The 18,700-nt window shown below is 36.9% G+C and overlaps 2 protein-coding genes across 10 annotated transcripts in view; one reads left to right on the top strand and one right to left on the bottom strand.

Moving 5' to 3' along the window:
- The window catches only part of LOC118258840 (neurabin-1-like), a 122,727-nt gene extending 119,595 nt beyond the window's left edge, over window positions 1–3,132 (top strand). For all 9 annotated transcript variants that reach the window (XM_035567935.2, XM_035567965.2, XM_035567944.2 and 6 more), the window contains one exon: window positions 1,733–3,132. In XM_035567935.2, coding sequence (XP_035423828.1) covers window positions 1,733–1,900 — 168 coding nt within the window. In that variant the 3' untranslated portion in view covers window positions 1,901–3,132. The remainder of the gene's footprint in view (window positions 1–1,732) is intronic.
- Window positions 3,133–3,825: 693 nt separating this feature from the next.
- Window positions 3,826–18,093, bottom strand: PDK1 (pyruvate dehydrogenase kinase 1). The gene is made up of 11 exons (XM_035568023.1): window positions 17,831–18,093; window positions 14,887–15,028; window positions 13,325–13,396; window positions 12,568–12,752; window positions 12,235–12,324; window positions 11,832–11,909; window positions 9,696–9,772; window positions 8,884–8,982; window positions 7,896–8,006; window positions 6,644–6,757; window positions 3,826–6,528 (listed from the first exon to the last, which is right to left on the bottom strand). The coding sequence occupies exons 1-11, from the start codon at window positions 17,946–17,948 to the stop codon at window positions 6,388–6,390; spliced, it is 1,227 nt and encodes a 408-aa protein (XP_035423916.1). The 5' UTR covers window positions 17,949–18,093; the 3' UTR covers window positions 3,826–6,387.
- Between the last annotated feature and the right edge of the window lie 607 nt (window positions 18,094–18,700).

Genomic DNA, 18,700 nt, shown 5'->3' on the forward strand with positions numbered 1-18,700 from the left:
CTGTACAGTTAGTTGAGAATTTAATAATTGATTGTATAATTAAAGATAAGCTGGTTTTCATTAGAAAAATATTAACTGTATCTTCCTTGTTTGCATCTTAAGGAAATCAAAGTCAGTAAAATTCCCCAACAGGGCTCGATACGTATGTAATCAATCTCAGCATAAAATCATATCAAAACAAGATCCAGCCAAGTCAAATGCATAGAACTGCAGGATCTAATTTTAGAAATCTGTTTCTTTCATAGCTCTTCTTCAAATTGGAAAGCAAAATCTGCATTTGATGACCTTTTAAATGTTTTTAATTTTCACTTCTGCCGGGGAAAAAAAAATCTAAATCTTTCCTTTGAGCTTTTTCTAGTTATTTTGCTTCTGGAATCAGCATGGAATGTGTCCCTTACAATGCTAGAAAATACTTCAAGTTTTCCTTTCTCAGTAGATTATCAGACTGCGTTTTGGACAGGCAACCTGCTTAAATAAAATGAAGTTCACTGGCCTATTCTGGCATAAGACAAACTATTGTTAATGATCAAGAGTAGGTTCTGAGTGTGTTACGGAGAAAAAAATGTCGAATTTCGGTCACTAAAATGGCACCTGTATTTTTTAGAACACTAGTTGTCCTGTATTTTGTAAACAAATGGCCTTGGATACAGAGGAACCACCTGTTATTGGTCTGTCAAATGAATATCTAATTAGGGAATTTGGGACGTTGATACTTATAACTTTACAATTTATGTCATTGGGAGTTCCGAAGTGTGAAAGTGCTGACTGTCACTTGGAATCAGATACTGCCATCTGCTGATCAAAAATCAAAGTGCATTGTCTACTTACTGAATACGCTTTTTAATAATACACCTTAAAATCCTTAATACTTTTTAAGCAAACTTGGGTTCAGTTGCCCTAAAATGTAGACAGATGATAGAAGATGTACACAAAAAGAACAGGAACCCTTGCATGGAGGATGAGCTAAAAAAAAAGCAATGTCGCAGTAAGGAGTGCAGTATTAGTATACCAAGTGTTTACAAAAACCATTCGCTTTTTGTTGAAGATTAATTGGTGTTAATAATCATAATTCTAATAGTACAGAGGGGGAGGGAAGACCACTCATTTTTTCTTTTAGGTCAATACTTGGTTGGACTTAGCAGTATTAATGTCCTCAAGAGTCATTAGTGGAGATGTGCTTATTTACTAAGATGCTTTATTTTTTATTATTATTATTATTATTTTTCCTTAATCTATAATTATGCAACTTTAAAAGATACATGAACTTCCTAGAATCAGCTTTCATGGATTGGATTTTTCTCAAGCAGTAAAAACAAAACAAACAACAGACAAATGAACAATCAAACAAAAAGCACAGCTGGCTGATACGAGTTCAGCAGCATTCCTAATCACCTACTCAAAAAAAAAAAAAGTGGCTTCACAGAAGTTAAAGAATAGTTACTGAATTTTCCTTTCCTTATTCTATTTGTTGGAAATTCTCAGCTCTCTACATGTTTGTAAAATGCAATGAGAAGCTGTTATTTCACAACCACACAAGAGTAGGCCTTCTTTTCCTTACTCATCTTGTTATCAAAATGATAATTCACAGTGTCCTTGAGGACTTAAGCCCTTGTTTTCCAAACAGACTATCTTTTATAGCAAAGTGAATAACACTTCTTTAAACTGTTCACAACTGTTGAAAAATTAATAATAAATTTTTCTTTTCTTTTTTTTTTTTTTTCAACCTCAAAAGGCTCTGGGAGTTTCCAGTCAAAATGACCGATCAACAATAAAGAAAAAAATTAAGGATATTAGAAAAGCACAAGAAAAACTGGAAAAACAAAAGGAAAAATTTCAAAAGAAGGAGAGAGAAGTTCGCAAGACTGGTAGAGTGGTAACCACTCTTGAATCAAGCTGCTAAGGTGACCCTGCTTTGTTTTAGTTCAAATTGCTTCACCTTGAAGTTCTGCAGATTTGTATATAATTGTACAATTGAGGGAGGAGGGAAAGTGCAACAGTTTAACATGGTAGGGTTTTTTTACTTTTTAATAATAGTCCCTCCCCATTACAACGCAATAAAATGAAATGTTTTCAGTATTTTTATTCCTAGTTGACTCTGCCTGTACTAATACTAATTTAACTTCCTGCCTTAATATTTGTGCTTCTAAGACCTCATGTGCCCTTTTCGTTGAAATTTCTACATGTTTGTGAAAAGTAGAATACTGTGTTTAAAATCATTCCAATATTAGTCAACTAGAATTTCGTAGAGTTGAATCTGATAGAGGGACAATAGAAAAATCCTGCCAACAAATTCAGTCTGTGACAGTCTGTTTATCTGTTGCCACTAAAGATGTATAGTAAAAATTGTTTAAGAAAACAGTAATGTCAAATTAATTTAAAAAGAAAGCATGTATTTCAAATTTATGAAGTATTTTCTTTAAATTCTTGTATTTTTGGCATGATCTGTTTCATGCGAAGTCCACTGTAGTACCACTTTGTTTTTGAATTCCATGTGTTGCAATTTAGTGAGAAAATAACAAGAAATATTAAGTAGTTTCACAAACTACATATCCTAATCATAGTATTCAGTTTTCCACACACTACCCTTATGGTGTTGGGACAAGGTTTAAACCTATAAATAAGATCTTTTTTAACCTATTTTTTCCTAAATAATACATAGTTTTATAGATTTATGCTACAAGTAAGATCAATTTGCAATACATGTATTTCTCTTTTCTACTTGCTACAAGATTTTTGCGGACCAAATTTATATATTTGCTAATTTTAAAATACGCTGTTTTTCAAACTTAAAATACTGAGGGAAGAATTGTAGGAAAAACTACCACCGAAGCACTGGGTTTCTGCATTGTATTTAAATATGTTCAATTGTAGACTACAAATTGTTTCTTTTTAAAGGAGGATTTGATATGCCATATAGTTTAGAACATGAATTGGTGTTTTGTATATTTACCTACTCTTTGATAGATATTACAACAGCACTTCTTTATTTAGATTATTCCAGAAACAAACTAAGTATCAGTTCCACCATAAAATGGACTAGAACAAAACTTACATCATTTGTGTATGTGGACCAAGTTCTCCTTTAAATCTATGGACTGTTTTTCATTTTAATTAAATGAATGGACTTCACTATGGGTGTCTCACAAGTTTTTTTTTGGTATAACTGTCTTATGAATTTCAGCAAAAGGGTGGTATGAAAAAGCTTCTGCACACCATGCATTTCCAAAATAAAGTTAAAAATCTTGGTAATAGTTACTTTTAAAAAGAGGTTTTATTTTCAGTTTTGTTTCTTAAGAAACAACTATTTTCTCAAGATTTAACTTATTTACTCTGTTTCCAGGAGCTTTGAGTTTGTACTCCAAATGTACAAACCTGGAGTCAGGGAGGAATGCTGCCACACTGATAAAAGAGAAGGGAATTAGAAGTATGGAACAGTCAGATTCTTAGAATTATGCACCTAAAACTGCACTTTTCTTGATTCAGTCAAGGATGTTTATTTCTCAGTTAAGTGTTTAAAGAACAGGGAATACAACCCTGTATTATTACCTTTTTCCTTTAAGCCTCCTGAGCTCAGTGTTGTACCCTGTCAAGAGCTTGTTTCTCCGGAAGGAGACAAGTGAAAATAATGGTTTCAAAGGCTTGCTTATATGCAGGGCTGGTGCAGTAAGTTGGGGCCATAGCAGTTATGGTATGCTCATGTGCCAAGTGAGTTCAAGAACGTTGATTATCACAGACCACAGCATTTAACATCTCTCAGATGCTGAACAAATCTAGGTCCACAGAACTAGTTTGGTATCAAGCCACAAAATCACCCAACTGAAAGTGTAATTTTAAAAATACTTTTAATGAATAAATGTAGTGATTCTTTAAAAAAAATTAAGTTAACACAAACCAAAATTACTTTTACAGTGCAAGACTGAGTTCATTTTTATACAAAACTATTAAACTCAGCGTTTTGATAGCTGAGCTATTATACTACTTTACTATAGTGATTCACTTCAACTTTGTGTGCTAGTAATGACAGCAGTACAGTAATGAAAATATTTTAAAAATCATTGTTTGAACTTCTATTTCCATCAAAAGTAAGAGATCAAGCTTATGAATAGGGTTAAACATTGTAAACAAATATATCAATACGTGTGTTTTTACCACAATCACTTGGGATGGAAGGTAAGGAAGGGGAGACAAGTATAATTACATGGCAAGTTTTTCTAATAATCAGTTTAATTGGTAGCTAGCAGAGAGCAAGAAAGGGCTTTTATTTCAATAACACCATATGAAGTATTTTAATAACTTCCTAGGAAAAAAAATGATTTAGCTTTTCTTCAAAAACATTTCTTGTAGTCCTCAGGTATTACTAAAATTGTTCAATTAAGTTAGTTAAATATTTAAAACTTAGCGTTAGAGCTAGAATGTTCAGCTTCAGCGCTGAGTTTTTAAAAGCCTTTGCTATAGCTTTAAGCTTTAGTTCAGCAAACGTAACAGCTGCAGACATTCTCTCTAACTTTTGTACAGGCCCCATTTTACAATATGTGGAATTTCTCACAGTCATCCTCTTACAGGGTTGAAGAGAACAGCTATAGCTTCTCGTCACTTGTAGCCATGCATGCATGAAAGGTATGTCAAACAGTCACCACCTCACAGCCGTGTATGGAAGAAAAATAGGGACGTTAAGTGCCCACAAGCTTGAGCAGAGCAGTTAATCACAACCAGAACAGTACAGTTAAGCTAGAGTAATCCTCCCTCAGTGTCAGTTTAACTGCATACATAGCCATTCTGTAATCCACTCTGTAAAATCGACCCGTGTTAGCTTGAACAGAGTATAAAAACATCTGCTTTGCAGAACTAGGTTAGGGAGGAACAGGTGATAATCTTTAATCTGGCTCAGGCACAACTAGAACTGTGTGACCACAAGTTCTAATGTACCAGCTATGCCCTTCACTTGTGGTATCTCACCTTCTGCTCTGTGCAAAGCAAATAAACCAGCAAAACTTAGGCTCACTCATTCTGAGAGGGATCATGCATCTGTGCTGCATAACTTAATCACAGCAGTACAGGCAATGAATTATTCAAGGCAAAAGCTTCATTTTAAAGGTCTTTAACTGTACCACTCCTAAAATATTGAGGAATGGTATGAATCAAAGGTACAACACAGATGTGTCTAACTTGAACAAATCTGGCACGGTAGGCATTAAGAGAAGTTGAATCCTTTATTAAAAAAGGACTTAGTACCTGAAATGTTATGCTTGTCCCCTTCTGTCTTCCACGGTTGTTTTGACAGTTTGCCATTGACTGATGACATATTCTGCTTACCTTATTTACGTTATAGTATGACTTCAAGTTACTAGATAAATGAAGCCAGAAGCACACCACAAATACAAAGGTATTTTCAAAAACTGTTAATTCCACATTTTTTAAATACTTCTGAGAAGGTAGTTTATATTGTCAAAGTGAGAGATGCCCTACTAAAGGTAAGTTTTAAAAATGTTTGTTTATTAAAAATATTTTTCATTTACAACTGTAACCTGACATACCCCAGAGTCTGAGATCTCACTAGGGCTAGAACACTGATGCTGTTTTGGTATTACCTACGGAAATACAAGCAAATATAAGACAGTATACCTTTACTGTACATAAGCCAACACTGTTTGCTAATTCACAATGATCATGGAAAGATAAGTTTATCACATATTAAATATTCACATTACCACTAAAGAAATATGACTGATACCACATACCTGAGATACATTATACCAGTGGCAGCAGCTAGAACTGATTTTTTTTTTTTCATTATTCCTAAAGCCCTAAGTGTGATCTCTACAGCTGTAAAACAAAAAACTTGATGTATAGTGTGTAGGCAACATTCCTAGCTTTGCAACATTAGGCTTCAGCATGCTTATAAGATCAAGGAACAGAAAGTTCCATACAGGCTCAAAGGTACAGCAATGAACTCCTTAATGTTTCTTACATCAGTGTTTCATTAATCTGTAACATTGTATAAAGGAAAAGTTCTCTGGCAAGCTTTTTCAATAGTTCTTGTATTAAAACATTTTTTTAATTATATGAATTAATACATTTCTCAGTAGATATGAAATAGGTTGCACTGATCCCTATAAAACCTGAAATTACTGCTCCCTTGATTTAACTACAGAAAGTAGTCATAAACAGAAGGTGGAACAAATTAAATGTGACCTTCTTACTTAGAAAGTATCAACAGCTTATTACTTTTCCTTAACTTCCAAAAAAGAGTAATTGAATTAAACTTTGTTATTCCACTTAAAATGATTTTCACATATGAAATGTGGCCCAGCATCTTGGCATAGACCAAGGTCTTTTAAATTCCCTTTATGTGATATACCTATATCTTATCAACTGTTGGGCCAACAGCTATATACTGCGAAAAGTGGTCATGTCCTTTGGCTCGCTGCTTGGCACGCACCAGTCATCTGCTTCGTGGTTTGCTTTATAATGTTTCCAGGCTGCTTTGTTATACACAGGGAGTCTTTCAATTGATTCGGTTGATAAGGCCTGTAAGTAGAGAAGACTGTAGCTGACTTTTTTTAATTTGAGTAACAGAACAAGGTGATCCAATTAGTAGTTAGAGTGGATGATAAATTTAAAATGGTAATGTATTACATCATACCTTTATGTAAATAACTGCATCTGTACCATAACCTTCTAAGGAATACAGTTTCAGGTCTCCTTGGAAGTATTGCGCATACAGACGTGATATGGGCAAGCCATAACCAAATCCAGCCTGATCCAGGAAAAAAAAAGTATATTTTTATTAACTGAATCAATCAGTGGTTGTTACTGGTGTTTTCTAAACTAAAAGGTAAAAGACAATCTAAGCATGATGTTTAACAGTAAGAGGAGTTCAAATGCTAATTATTATACCCCCTTACAAGCACCCCAGAAACAGAAAAAGCATGGATACTGGTGAATAGGAAAAAGTTGTTCTACTCCTTTGTCAGACAGGACTGCTAGATAACAGTTCTTGTATTTTGGTAACTTTTTCAAGAAGAGTAAATTGTACCGAGTGCCTTATAGCGCTGCTGATCTTAACTATTATTTAATGTACTTAAGTCAGGTACCTTTCATCATCAGTAAGTATGAAAAGGTTCAAGAAGCAAAGGTTATGAATTTGTAACTTACACTACAATTCCACCAAACCCTGTCTACAGCAGCAGGATGTAGCTCTGAAATTTTAAGTTCTTTTTTTTTTTTTTTGTAGATCTACTATATTTCAGAAATCTCTTGAAGAACATGCTCTCTGCTTCTATGTAAAGATCTGGTATTTAATGAGTTACTGTCATCGATATGCAGAAAACTTTAAAAAAACAGAAGAACATTTTGAATGATGCAATATAAGAGAACAAATTCAGGAAAGCTGTTCAGAGCTTCTTACAGTCTTAGTCTCTCAGTATTTCTTGTGCATCTATTAAGTTCACATAAGAGCAAAATAGATTCTTCATATGCCTTGTCACATCTATGTACCATCATCCTTCCTAGGGAATGGTACAACTGACTGCACGTTATGGCTGAAACTACGGACTTGATCCAAAACCAATGCTATTTTTTTTCCCTTTCTTTCAGTGGCCACAAGAATCCTGTGCTTACTACAGTACATGCAGCATAGCTAAGTGTTCTTCTTGAGACAGTTAATCTTTATATTTGATAGACAAAAACAGAATATTGAAATTTAAATTGTATAATCCTAAAATATTGACAACTATTTTCCAGGTAATTTCATCAAAATATTTGAATTAAGCACTAACATCCAAATGATCATAGTCATTGTATCTATAAAATCAGGCTTCATGGCTTTGACTAAATGGTTTATTTTGTGACTATTAATCGCATCCAAGATGACAAGGCATAAAAGATGTACATACCAAAGGTGTAGCTCGAGATGTCTCAACACGTGGACGTGGTGCTGTTGAATACATATAGTTGAATAGTCTGTCAATTTTCCTCATAGGAACACCTCCACCACGATCACTCATCTGGAACAAGAAGGAACACGCAGCATTATGTTCCTGAATAGAATTTTAGAAAGGACAGCCTCTCTCAAACAATGATCCAGAGAAAGTTCAGGTAAAACATAATATAAAGTTGTCCCTAGTAAATGATAGGTTTTCTTAAATTCTCATCTCTCAGCTATAGCAACAAGCAGGTGAATTCTTCCCTTTTTCTTCCCTAATTTTGCATTGCTTTTGTCTTGTTTGTAATTCAGTTTTGCCTGAAGTCCATATTTATACCTACCGATTTCAACAAGTACCAGCTTCTGTGTATTTTCATCTTTATTACTTGAGACTACTGCCAGGTAAAAGACAATGCACTAAAACTCATTACTGAGGGAGCAAGTCCCAAGAGTTGTTTTACTAAGTGTTAGTTAGACCTATGAAAAAGCCAGTGCTTGCAGCTGGTCTCTGAAATCCAACATGGACGCTGTATGTAACAAAAATAAATTACTCTGCAAACTGTATTTCAGGCAGGTTTAATCTGCATGGAATATACAAGGTTCATTTCCCTTTTTTCAGTTGTTTCATACCTCCTATGCAGCTCTATCATTTTGATTTAAAAATGGCGACATGACAATTGTATGAAGCTGCTGCTTTGTTTTTAGTCACGATTGTGCATAAACTAGGCACGATGTAGGCATGACAAAACCACAGAATTATATTACAGAACCTTCCGTGTGAATATGCAACCTCTTCATGAATTTCCTGCTGATGCAGTATGTGAAATTGCAAAACTGTCCTGTTACTTATATACTACATAATCAGATACAATCTACTGCTGGAATCAGATCATCAGATAAAGTTAGTAATATGATGACTATGACAGGAAAAAAATAATAATAATCAAAAAAGTGGGTACCTTAACAGTTAAATCCTCATTTCCCAACGTGACATGTACATGAATTGGAGGATAAATGCATCGATCAGCATTATGTTCCATGGTGGCTCTCATTGCATTCTGCAATTTTCAAGTACAAGAACTTAAATCTTATTCTTACTGCTTTATTATCTTAAAACATCAATTTAGGAACATAAGTTATTTTTTTCACATATATTTTAGAATCAAGACAAAAATATATGGTTTTAGAATAGTGGGTTTTTTGAGTGTTTCTGATGTATTCAGTATCAGCATTTGTAAAATTTATTTGAATTACACAGACTAATTTAAAAATTTTAGAATATTTAAGTATGTTAATGTACAATTTTATTTCTATAAACCTGTATAATGCATTCTACATGCAACAGAGCACAAAGATCCAAGAAGAGTCTAGGACTGAAGTAAGTGCTTGAGGAAAAGTATATAGAACCAACATGTTTCACTTTATACCAAAGGTGTCCCCAAAATTCGGAATATTATTCTCACTTGCTTTATTAACTAATGCCTTTATACATTATAAGCATTTTTTGACAAAGTTGTCTACTGCGGAAGGTGTCTGAGGTTTTCAGTGGCCAGGCATAGAGACACATCTTCCAAAGCTGTACAACCTAAGTATCTTCCTGTAGTTAAATTGCTAGAAGCTTGCATTTGCAAAGACACTGTAGTTAAATTGCTAGAAGCTTGCATTTTAACAAAAACACATTGCTATCTAGAAATGGTTCAAAAAGTCAAACAAATACAATCTTACTAAACAAACATGTATAAAAGAATTGTGTAATGGTAATTGCACAGACCTTGAAAAGTTCGAAAAACATGTGATAGAGATGTGATGGTACATACACCACTTGCATGGGCTGTCCTGGTGATTTAGCTAGAGAAAAGAAAGACTAAATAATTAAATGGGTAATTTACTAAATTTATTATTTACTAAATTTAATTTATTAAATTAACTAGGTATCTTGTATTGATTCCTGTACTAATTCAACGTGTACATTTGTATAGGTAAGAGAATTTAGAAAAGAAGGAACAGAATTTTTTTCAGAAGTTGTGTGTTAACCAAAATTCATACTCAAGATTTTCAAAAGTGCTTGCTGCTTTAGAAAATAATCTTAAAATCCACTGTAGCATCACTGATTAGACCATATAATAGTAGCCTTCTAATACTTACAAGGTTATTACGAAGATGGAGTCAGGCTCTTCAGGTGGTGGGAGGATAAGAAACAATGAACGTAAGATGGAATAGGTTCAGACTGCATATAGAGGAAGACATTTTCACCATGACATTTGACAATTGAATCAGGTTGCCCAGAGATGTTAAGTAGTCACCATCCTTGTAGGATTTGTAAGACCAGACTGGATAAAGCCACGAGCAACATGGCCTGATCTCATAGTTGTCCCTGTTTTGAGCAGGAGATGAGGCAAGAAACTTCCTGAGGTCCCTCCCAACCTGATAGGATCTTACGATGCTATAATATACCAAATAGTATCTGCAGCACAGCCTATTTTTTGAGTAATTTAGAAATTAGCTAATATTACAGGAAACCTTAACAAAATACAACTATATCTATAAACTGATTTAGTTTTCAAGCTTTTAAGTATTAACTCTGGAAAAAATATCATGGGAACATAGTCATTAATGAAAAATTAAGGAAAGGTTGCTCCAAAAATCTGCTGGCCCTGAATGTTCTTTCAGCTCAACAAATTGATAGTTTTCTCCCCAAACTGTTAGTGACAAGTGCTTTATGAGCTATAAATGTTAAAGTCTAGTGATGGTCAAAAGATTTGGAATAAATCATGTACCAAACAAAAAGGGAAAAAAATGCACTTTGAAATGATAGGTTCCTGCCTTCAAGTTAACTGCCCTCATCTATGCCTCCACCCTCAAACCCCATGACTACATTTTAAATAATGGCTCTCAGCTGTGGGTAACGAATGTGCATTTGGCCTGGATCAGGTTTAACTCACCTTCACAATTCATTAAGCAAAAGGCTGCTCCTTTTATTAAATCTAAACTATTTGTTCTGACTTCTGGAACATGTACACCATTAAAATGCCCCTGCAGTAAAGAGCAGTAGCTAGCATGACTGATAGTTTTGTACAAATATTTTTAGTAATGATCAAGAGATGGAGAAAGGAAAATCCTTTAACCTATATAAAGAGTAACAGGTTTTGTACAGTAGGAAGAAAAGATCTGGAATGTGTAGTCAAGGCTGCACTTTCTTTGCCTTTAACTTCACAGGCTAAGCTACTCTGGGTGCACTCTGGCTTTTGCAATCATTTGTAGAAGCAATTTTGATTGCTTGTTTTTGTAGGTCTGCCTGAACTTGGTGTTTACTAACTTGAAAAGCACTCCAGTGAGTAGTGTTAGAAAGGCTCTTCAGCATTCAGCAAGACTATGGGGACAGTAGTTGACCTCTGAGTTCATAGCAGCACAATTGTAAATGTCTTTTTCAGTCCCAGAAAACAGGTTCAAATGATTTTTTACAGGGACTTTATCTAATTGCAACTGTAAGTGTGCAATACCTGAATAAGAAAGAGAAATTAGAATGCAAAGTTTCGTGGGTCACAAGAAACACAAAGAGGATGAGTTGTAATAGATACAGTGTAGGGTGAAGACATACAAGAAACCTTGGGGAGGGGAGGACATCGCTAAAATCTGTTATATCAACAGCTGTGATTTCAGAAGCTTTTCTACAGGTTTCAGTTCACCAATTAAAAAAATAATAAGGGAAGCCTTCTGCCAGATTAAAAAAAAAAATATCTAGTAGAGGATATAATATCTAAATCTTTATTATCTCTCTATATAATATATAAAATCTATACAATAGAGGATACATTGACTATAGGAAAAGTGGAAGAACATTATACCAGCTACTTCAGAAGAAGCTATCACTACATTCAGGGGAGTGCCTCATCCCATATGCACTTACCATTCAATTCTTCAAGGATGAGTTCTGGAGAGCTCATATAATATAAATCACAAAGTCTCTTGGCACTTTCATAGCCATCTATAATAAATTAAAAAAAACAGTTACCTTTCTTTTTTCCCTTTACAGTTTACCAAGAAGAAAAACAAAAATTGAAAACACTGTGCGCTGTCAGTGAGATTTTTATCATCTTCTCACAAAAACTGTTTTTTTGGTTTGTTTTGTTTTTGGGGTCGGGGGTGGGAGACAGGGACGCTGACAAAAACATATTACACTTTTACATTTTCAATTACGCTTCTGCTCCAAGTAGGAAAGAACTATACACTATATAAACATCAAGACATATTGGCTCTCAGCATAGACATTCATGTAAATTTTCAGAATTCTTTTTCTTTTCTGGATTTACCTCTGATAACTTCAACAACATTGCAGCTAGGATCGATGCTTCCAATATGCTTTGGATGAGCTGGATTAATTTTCCCACCAAACAGTAAAGCTGCCAACAAAGATAGTATTATTTAATATCCCATATACTTTTTATAATTATAGTTTATATCTTCAGTTTTGCTGAATAGAAGTTTATAGAAAATCTATAATTCCAGTCTTTCCCATAGTTAAAAGGCTATTACTAATAAATATTTTTAAGAAGCATTTAAGTATTAAGCACTTAAAAGTAAAGGGAAAATACTACTGACAGAGTACAGGTATCATTTCCCCTCCCTTCAACAAAAGCACTTACAGTGTTGATTAAGGAGCATTCTAATTGAAATGCGACTCATGTAGAAGCGGTCTAAAAAATACTGCACATTCTGCGAGGTCACTGGATCAATGCCAAAGCTTTCCTTGTACTCTATTACTCCTTGAGCCATAGTAGGAATTACATCATTGTGCCGATTCCGGATTTTTATCACAGTATCTGTAAAACTAAAATTAATACATTGTTAGTTTTTACTTTCGACTGAGTTTAATACTCTGGCAAATTGAGTATCTGTCCATGAAAATGAAGACCACCACGTACAGAAATATTACAGGTCTGCCTACTGCAGTATGCAGTCCAGTCTTTATAACATAGAACATTTCAAGCAACTTGCATTGAAACAGTCAGTAATGGTGCCACCATTGGTGATTATTTGTACATTTATTGTTAACTTTTTTTTTTTATTAATGCCAAAAAAAGAAGAAAATTTTGTCAACTGTGTTCATGCAAATCATCTCATGCCTGTCAAAACAGTAACCATAGTCAGCTGGTAACGAACAGACCTACTGTACATGTGAAAAGTTCCATACATCAGTTCCAACATTACAAGTAAGGAACTGGTAAAAATTTGGTTAAGTTTAATTATTCTTAGCTTCTTCCTTCCTTCCAGTGGCAGGGGATGATGTTACTATGATTCTGACATAAAAACTGAAGATAGATGAAATTTTTCTTAAGCCACTACTTTTCTTGCCAGTCCTTCTACATAAGACTTGTATTGATATACGTAACAAATCCTTACCTATGAATAGCCCCTGAATCTTCTGAACTTTTGTCCTTAAAGTCAAGGATCTCCTGAAGACTTTGGACATACCTTTAAATGAAAGAAACATGAAAAAGACCAATGCTAACATGACTCCCCAGCACCCTTTGGTTAGCAATTTATGGTCTTCCAAGTCTGGTTGCATCTAAATCATTGTATTTGATATATCCTATAGACCTATCCCCTGTGAATTTTGTTAGATCCTTCTGAATCCATTCACGACGGTTTCTTCCAAAATCTCCAGAACAATTAATTACACAATTTAATTAGAAAGCATAAAAGATCATCTTTCTGTTTTAAACCCAGTGGGTGATCACTTATTAGCAGCCCTAGTTAGTTCCTGTTATTAGAAATTTTTCCCAGCTTGTTCATGATTTACATATTTCTGCCATTTCTTTCCTTAGATGTATTTTCCAAGCTGAAGAATTCTGTTTGGTTTTCTTCTCACGTAGAAACTGTTCCAACCCTCTGATTATCCCTCTTGGTCTTTTCTGTTCAGGATAGAATGACTAGAACTGCATGCAATTCAGAGGAATAATGGACTAACACAGTGGTACACTAATACTCTCCTCCACCCCATCTGTTACTTAGTTCCTAACACTATTCACGTTTTTGCCCACCAACTAACAGTCAGAGGAATATCCACAGTAGCACCAAAGTTCCTTTTTTGATTGGAAGTGAGCAAGCATACAGGGGGAGGAGGTTCCTCTCTGCGCTTTACTTTGCATTTGTCCAAGTGGAATTCATTTCCCATTTGATCAATGTCATTTAGTATCACAAAAATTTAAGCTTTCATGTTTCATTGAAAGCCTTCATCTACACTGATAGCTCTTTTTATATTCAGTCATCAAATCAACCGCACTTATTCACTGTCAGACTTTGTTCTCTTAACTTTAAAAGCCTTTCCAGATAGCCATGTGCCTTTAGCAGTTGCCAAGCAATCTCTTTGTTTGGCTTTCATCTTGCAAAAATTTATGCTTAAATTCCTTACTTGAAAGCAAATTTTACTTTTCGAAGGATGTCTTCTTAATTTTAATAGCCTTGTATTGCTTCTGCTGTTTTAAATATTCTGGCTTTGGGAGCTTTCTCTTGCTTTTGTTATTTTCTACACCTTTACTCCCAATCTGCAATAACTTGTCTTTTAAATAGTTTCTATGCTTTTTTGAAAACATGTTGTACATTTAGCTGCTTCTGTTGATTTCTTAACTAGCTTCTTCATTTTAGTTAAGTGCCCTGTTAAACATTGCTCTTGTGGATTTTTGTTGTTACTGAATTCTCTTACATGACTATCTGGAATAGCTGAATATAATAAATGGTTTTTAATTTCATTGTGGGTTATCTAATTGCCCCTAGAGTGTTTTTTTCCCAAGCCTGAAAATTTAGTTTCCGTCACATTGGGATATTTACTGATTCTAAAAAGGTGATGTTCATGTGTAATGAGCATATGAAATATTCTTTCTGTAGAACTGAATGCATTATTCCTACATCTTATGTATATGCAGAAAGTCACCCTTGAAAGTATTAATCGACACTGTTCTTACCAGCTCTGCACCAGCTGAACTGAAGGTGTTCTTAGAAGGTTGTCTGGAAGCAGGCTTATTTCCTTCATTATGTTTGCCAATCTAACAGGCAACTCTTGTCGCAGAAACATAAATGAAGTCTTTTCACAAGCATTTTCAGATCCTAAGACCAAATAAATATATGACAACATTAGAATAAAGTCAGAACTATACAAATTCTTACTTTCTTGCCTAAGAGGCCTCTGGTTAGGTTTTAAAGTTGACTCAGTCTGGCAAGCCAATGTTTCTTTCATAACAGTAGCCCACTTTATATTTCAAACTGTAAACTTACCAGCTTTGTTGAAATAAGGAGAATCTTCAGTATATAAAAAGTTAACTAGTGCAATAACTGCAGACCTATACCAGCCAACTTTAAATATGGCTTCTATACATGCAAATTGTTTGTTTTATTTGTAGCAAACACTGATTCTAACTACCACTGATGAAACAATGTATCATTCTGAGCATGTTAAAGACAAGCAAATGAAAACATTGTGGGAAGCGTATTTGTTTGAAGGATGCTTGAGAAAGTATCACAATCCCATACACCCCACTTGATCACTGATCTTACAAAACTACCGTAACTCATATGGGAACACTTCACACTTCCAGAAAATAAGTTAGATTTCCTATTAAATTCTTTAAGATTTATTGCCCTATCAGCTAGCTTTGTTGTAGTTAAAACTCAAGTCTTACAGGGAACAGCACACAGATGAATTCAAATGAATACTGAGAAAGAAATGGAAGTAGGATGGCTACTGTGCATAGTCATCATGATAGTAGTTCTCCCATATATTTACTTTTTAGAAGTTTTACACTTAAAAGCTAGAAGCTAAGTTAGTGCACCTGTTAATAACTGACCTGTGCTTTTTATAAACACAGGTGTCATCTTTTTGCATGTCAATTACAGGTGGTTATTAAGATCAAGGCCTAAGTTTACTCCCACGATGCTTGTTTTACTAGGCTAAAGGAGGAGGTGGGAGACAAAGAGAATAAGGAGTGCTGTACTTTATTCTCCACCAGACTTACATCAAGATTTCAACAGTGTCATGTAAATAGCATCTAAATTTACTAAGCTGTTCATCTACTGCTGTGAAATACGTACCTCAGTTCTGATGTTTCATAACAGGTAACTCCTAAAAATTAACTCTGTGGTGTTTTTGCTCAGTTCACACCTTCCATTTGACATGGGGAGGAGTTGGGGAAGAAGATGAAGGGAAGGGACTTAAAAACAAGGAAGCCAGGAGTGTCTTAAAAAGCAAAAACATACACTAAATTGAAATGGTGTAGTTTAGTTTAATGCATCCAAGGACAGACACATCATAAACTACACTGGTGACATAATGTCAGTTAACTTAATAAAAACGCAAATAGCTATAAGGAATTTCTCCCCAGTGACACTTACCAGTATTATGCGCTGTCTACATATGACCTCTGCCCAGAAACCTCTCACTCTTCTCCCTAGTCAGATTGCATTTCAGCCATGACTGTTACTGGACTTTCCCTATTCTCAGGTTAAAATTCCAAGAAAAAGTCAAATTGAAGATATTAGAATGTAACGTTAATCTTCAAATGTCCCATGCACTCAGCAAATGACATTCCACAAAGAAGTTTTTTATCTGGAGGCCACATCTTTGCAATCCTGGGTCAAAAATGGAAGGCAGCTTAGGGTAAGTAAGATTTCAGTGAATGGGCACATGACTTTGTTTTCCTGTGCAGTTATGATCCATCTATGCAAAGAATTGATAAGGCTCCTATAGAAAATACTAAGCACTTACAACCCAAGACACAACTGATAACCTAAGACCTAAATTTGCCTACAGAGTACTTCATTTACTAGATTGAGAACTGGAGGAACTAAAGGGAGATTTACGGTGGGGTTCCTGTAAAAATCTGGAATTGTAGTATGGGATATATTTTATTGCTATGTATGAAACGCTGAATAGATAGATGAAGTAACAGGATAGTTAAGAGAACCTATTTAAATCTCCCTACTTACATACAAAGTCTGGGATTCTAGGATTAGTTCTCAGTTATGTTTTACTTGCAAAAAGATAAAAAGAAACTGTTTACTAGCTATATGTTTACATGTATCTTATGACAGTGCCTTGCTTACAAAAACAGAACCAATTATAGTATGGCTCCACACTCAGGCTTCAAAAACGCTTTTCAGAATATCTTGCAAGACCTTTCTTCATGCAGTTTTTGCTTTGAAGCAGAGCAGAGCAATTCCTGTGATCCCTTTTGACTCAGAGTACTCATCAAGCCTGGGAACGTGTAGTTTTACCAAGAGTATAAAATTGAGCACCCCACAACCAATTTACTCATTTTCCAGGCTAGATTCCCAACCCTTCGTGGTGATTCTTGGTGTTTGCTTTCTGCTCTTTCTCTCACACATTTTCTGAAACGAGCAGCGCTTGAGTGAAGTGTTTTTGTGGGGCACAAACATGTGACTGTGGAGAAGTCACAACTGTTTCAGCTGCTTAGCTCCAGCTGAGATTCAACATCTCTTATGCTTGGTGCATGCTGGAAAGCTTGCTAGCTTTCAAAAGGCTTAATTTTTACTTTTCGGAGTGACTTTATTAGCAGTCATAATTCCCCCTTGTCCCCAACACCGCAGTTGTGGCAAAACATCAAACTACTTCTGTGCTACCAAGAATTCGAGATTTCAGCTGAATTTCAACCTTGCCTCACTTCTTGGCTCTAGGTAAGGAGTCAGCTACGCTCCCTTCTCCCGGAAGGAAGCGGAGGCTTTTTGTGCCAAAAAGGACAGCATTTAGCAATAACACAGGGAGGCGGGGACAGGCCGCCGTGCCAAGGAGCCCGAGGGGGCTCGCTCCCCGCGCGCCCCCTCAAGGGGACAAAGGCGCGAGGCTCGAGGGCGGGCGAGGGGCCGGGACCGGGGGGAAGCCCGGCGGGGACTCACCGAAGTCCAGGAACTGCTTCATGGAGAGCGGCGAGGGGGAGAAGCGCGAGTAGAAGTCCACCTGCTGCGGGATGCTGCCCGGGGAGGCGCAGCGCCGCAGGGCGCGCAGCAGCCTCATGGCGCGTCTCCCGTCCCCCCTCAGCCCGGCCCGGCCGCCATTTCCCGCCGCACCCGCTCCCCCGGCCCCTCACCCAGGCCGCGGCCTCCTCCGCCGCGCGGCCGGGAGGAGGTGCCCGCGGCGGTGGGTGTCTCCTCCCGGCCCAGCCCCGCGCAGCAGCGGCGGGGCGGAGGAGAGGGCGGCTCCGAGAGAAGGCGAGGGAAGGGAGGGGAGCGCGGGTGGGTGTCCAGAGCAGCCCAGTGCCCGCAGGCTGGGCGCGGAGCCAAGAAGGGCTCCCCCGTCGGCCGCTATGCCGGGACAAGGCGGCGCTCGCATCCCAGAGGAGCCCGGCCTCGGCCAGGTACGTGCTTGCTGCTCGGGGGTGCGGAGGGGCTCTCGGTAGGGCAGGGGAACTGGGACAGGAGAGTGGGGTCCCGAGCTCGCAGCCCTGGCGGCTCGGCCGGCGACGTGGGGCTGGGGGCTCGTCGGCCCCGCGGGGGGCGCCGGCCGAAGGAGAACCGAAACCGTGAGGAGGTGAGTGGGGTCGGTCAGTCTGTCTGTGTGTCGCGATGCGCTCCCGAGCGGTCGGTGACGAAGGCAAAACGTGTCGTGGCGGCTTAGAAGTGAGTGTGGCCAAGCGTCGCACCAGATCCCTACACCGGATCGCTCATAGTAATCCAGCACACGAGACACCCGGACATGTGTAATAGATTTTTATCCTACTCAAGTAGAAATATCCTGAACGTTAACAACAAGGCAGCCAGCAGTGTTCC

This window comes from Cygnus atratus, chromosome 6 (genome assembly GCF_013377495.2).
Source record: "Cygnus atratus isolate AKBS03 ecotype Queensland, Australia chromosome 6, CAtr_DNAZoo_HiC_assembly, whole genome shotgun sequence".
Lineage (NCBI taxonomy): Eukaryota > Metazoa > Chordata > Aves > Anseriformes > Anatidae > Cygnus > Cygnus atratus.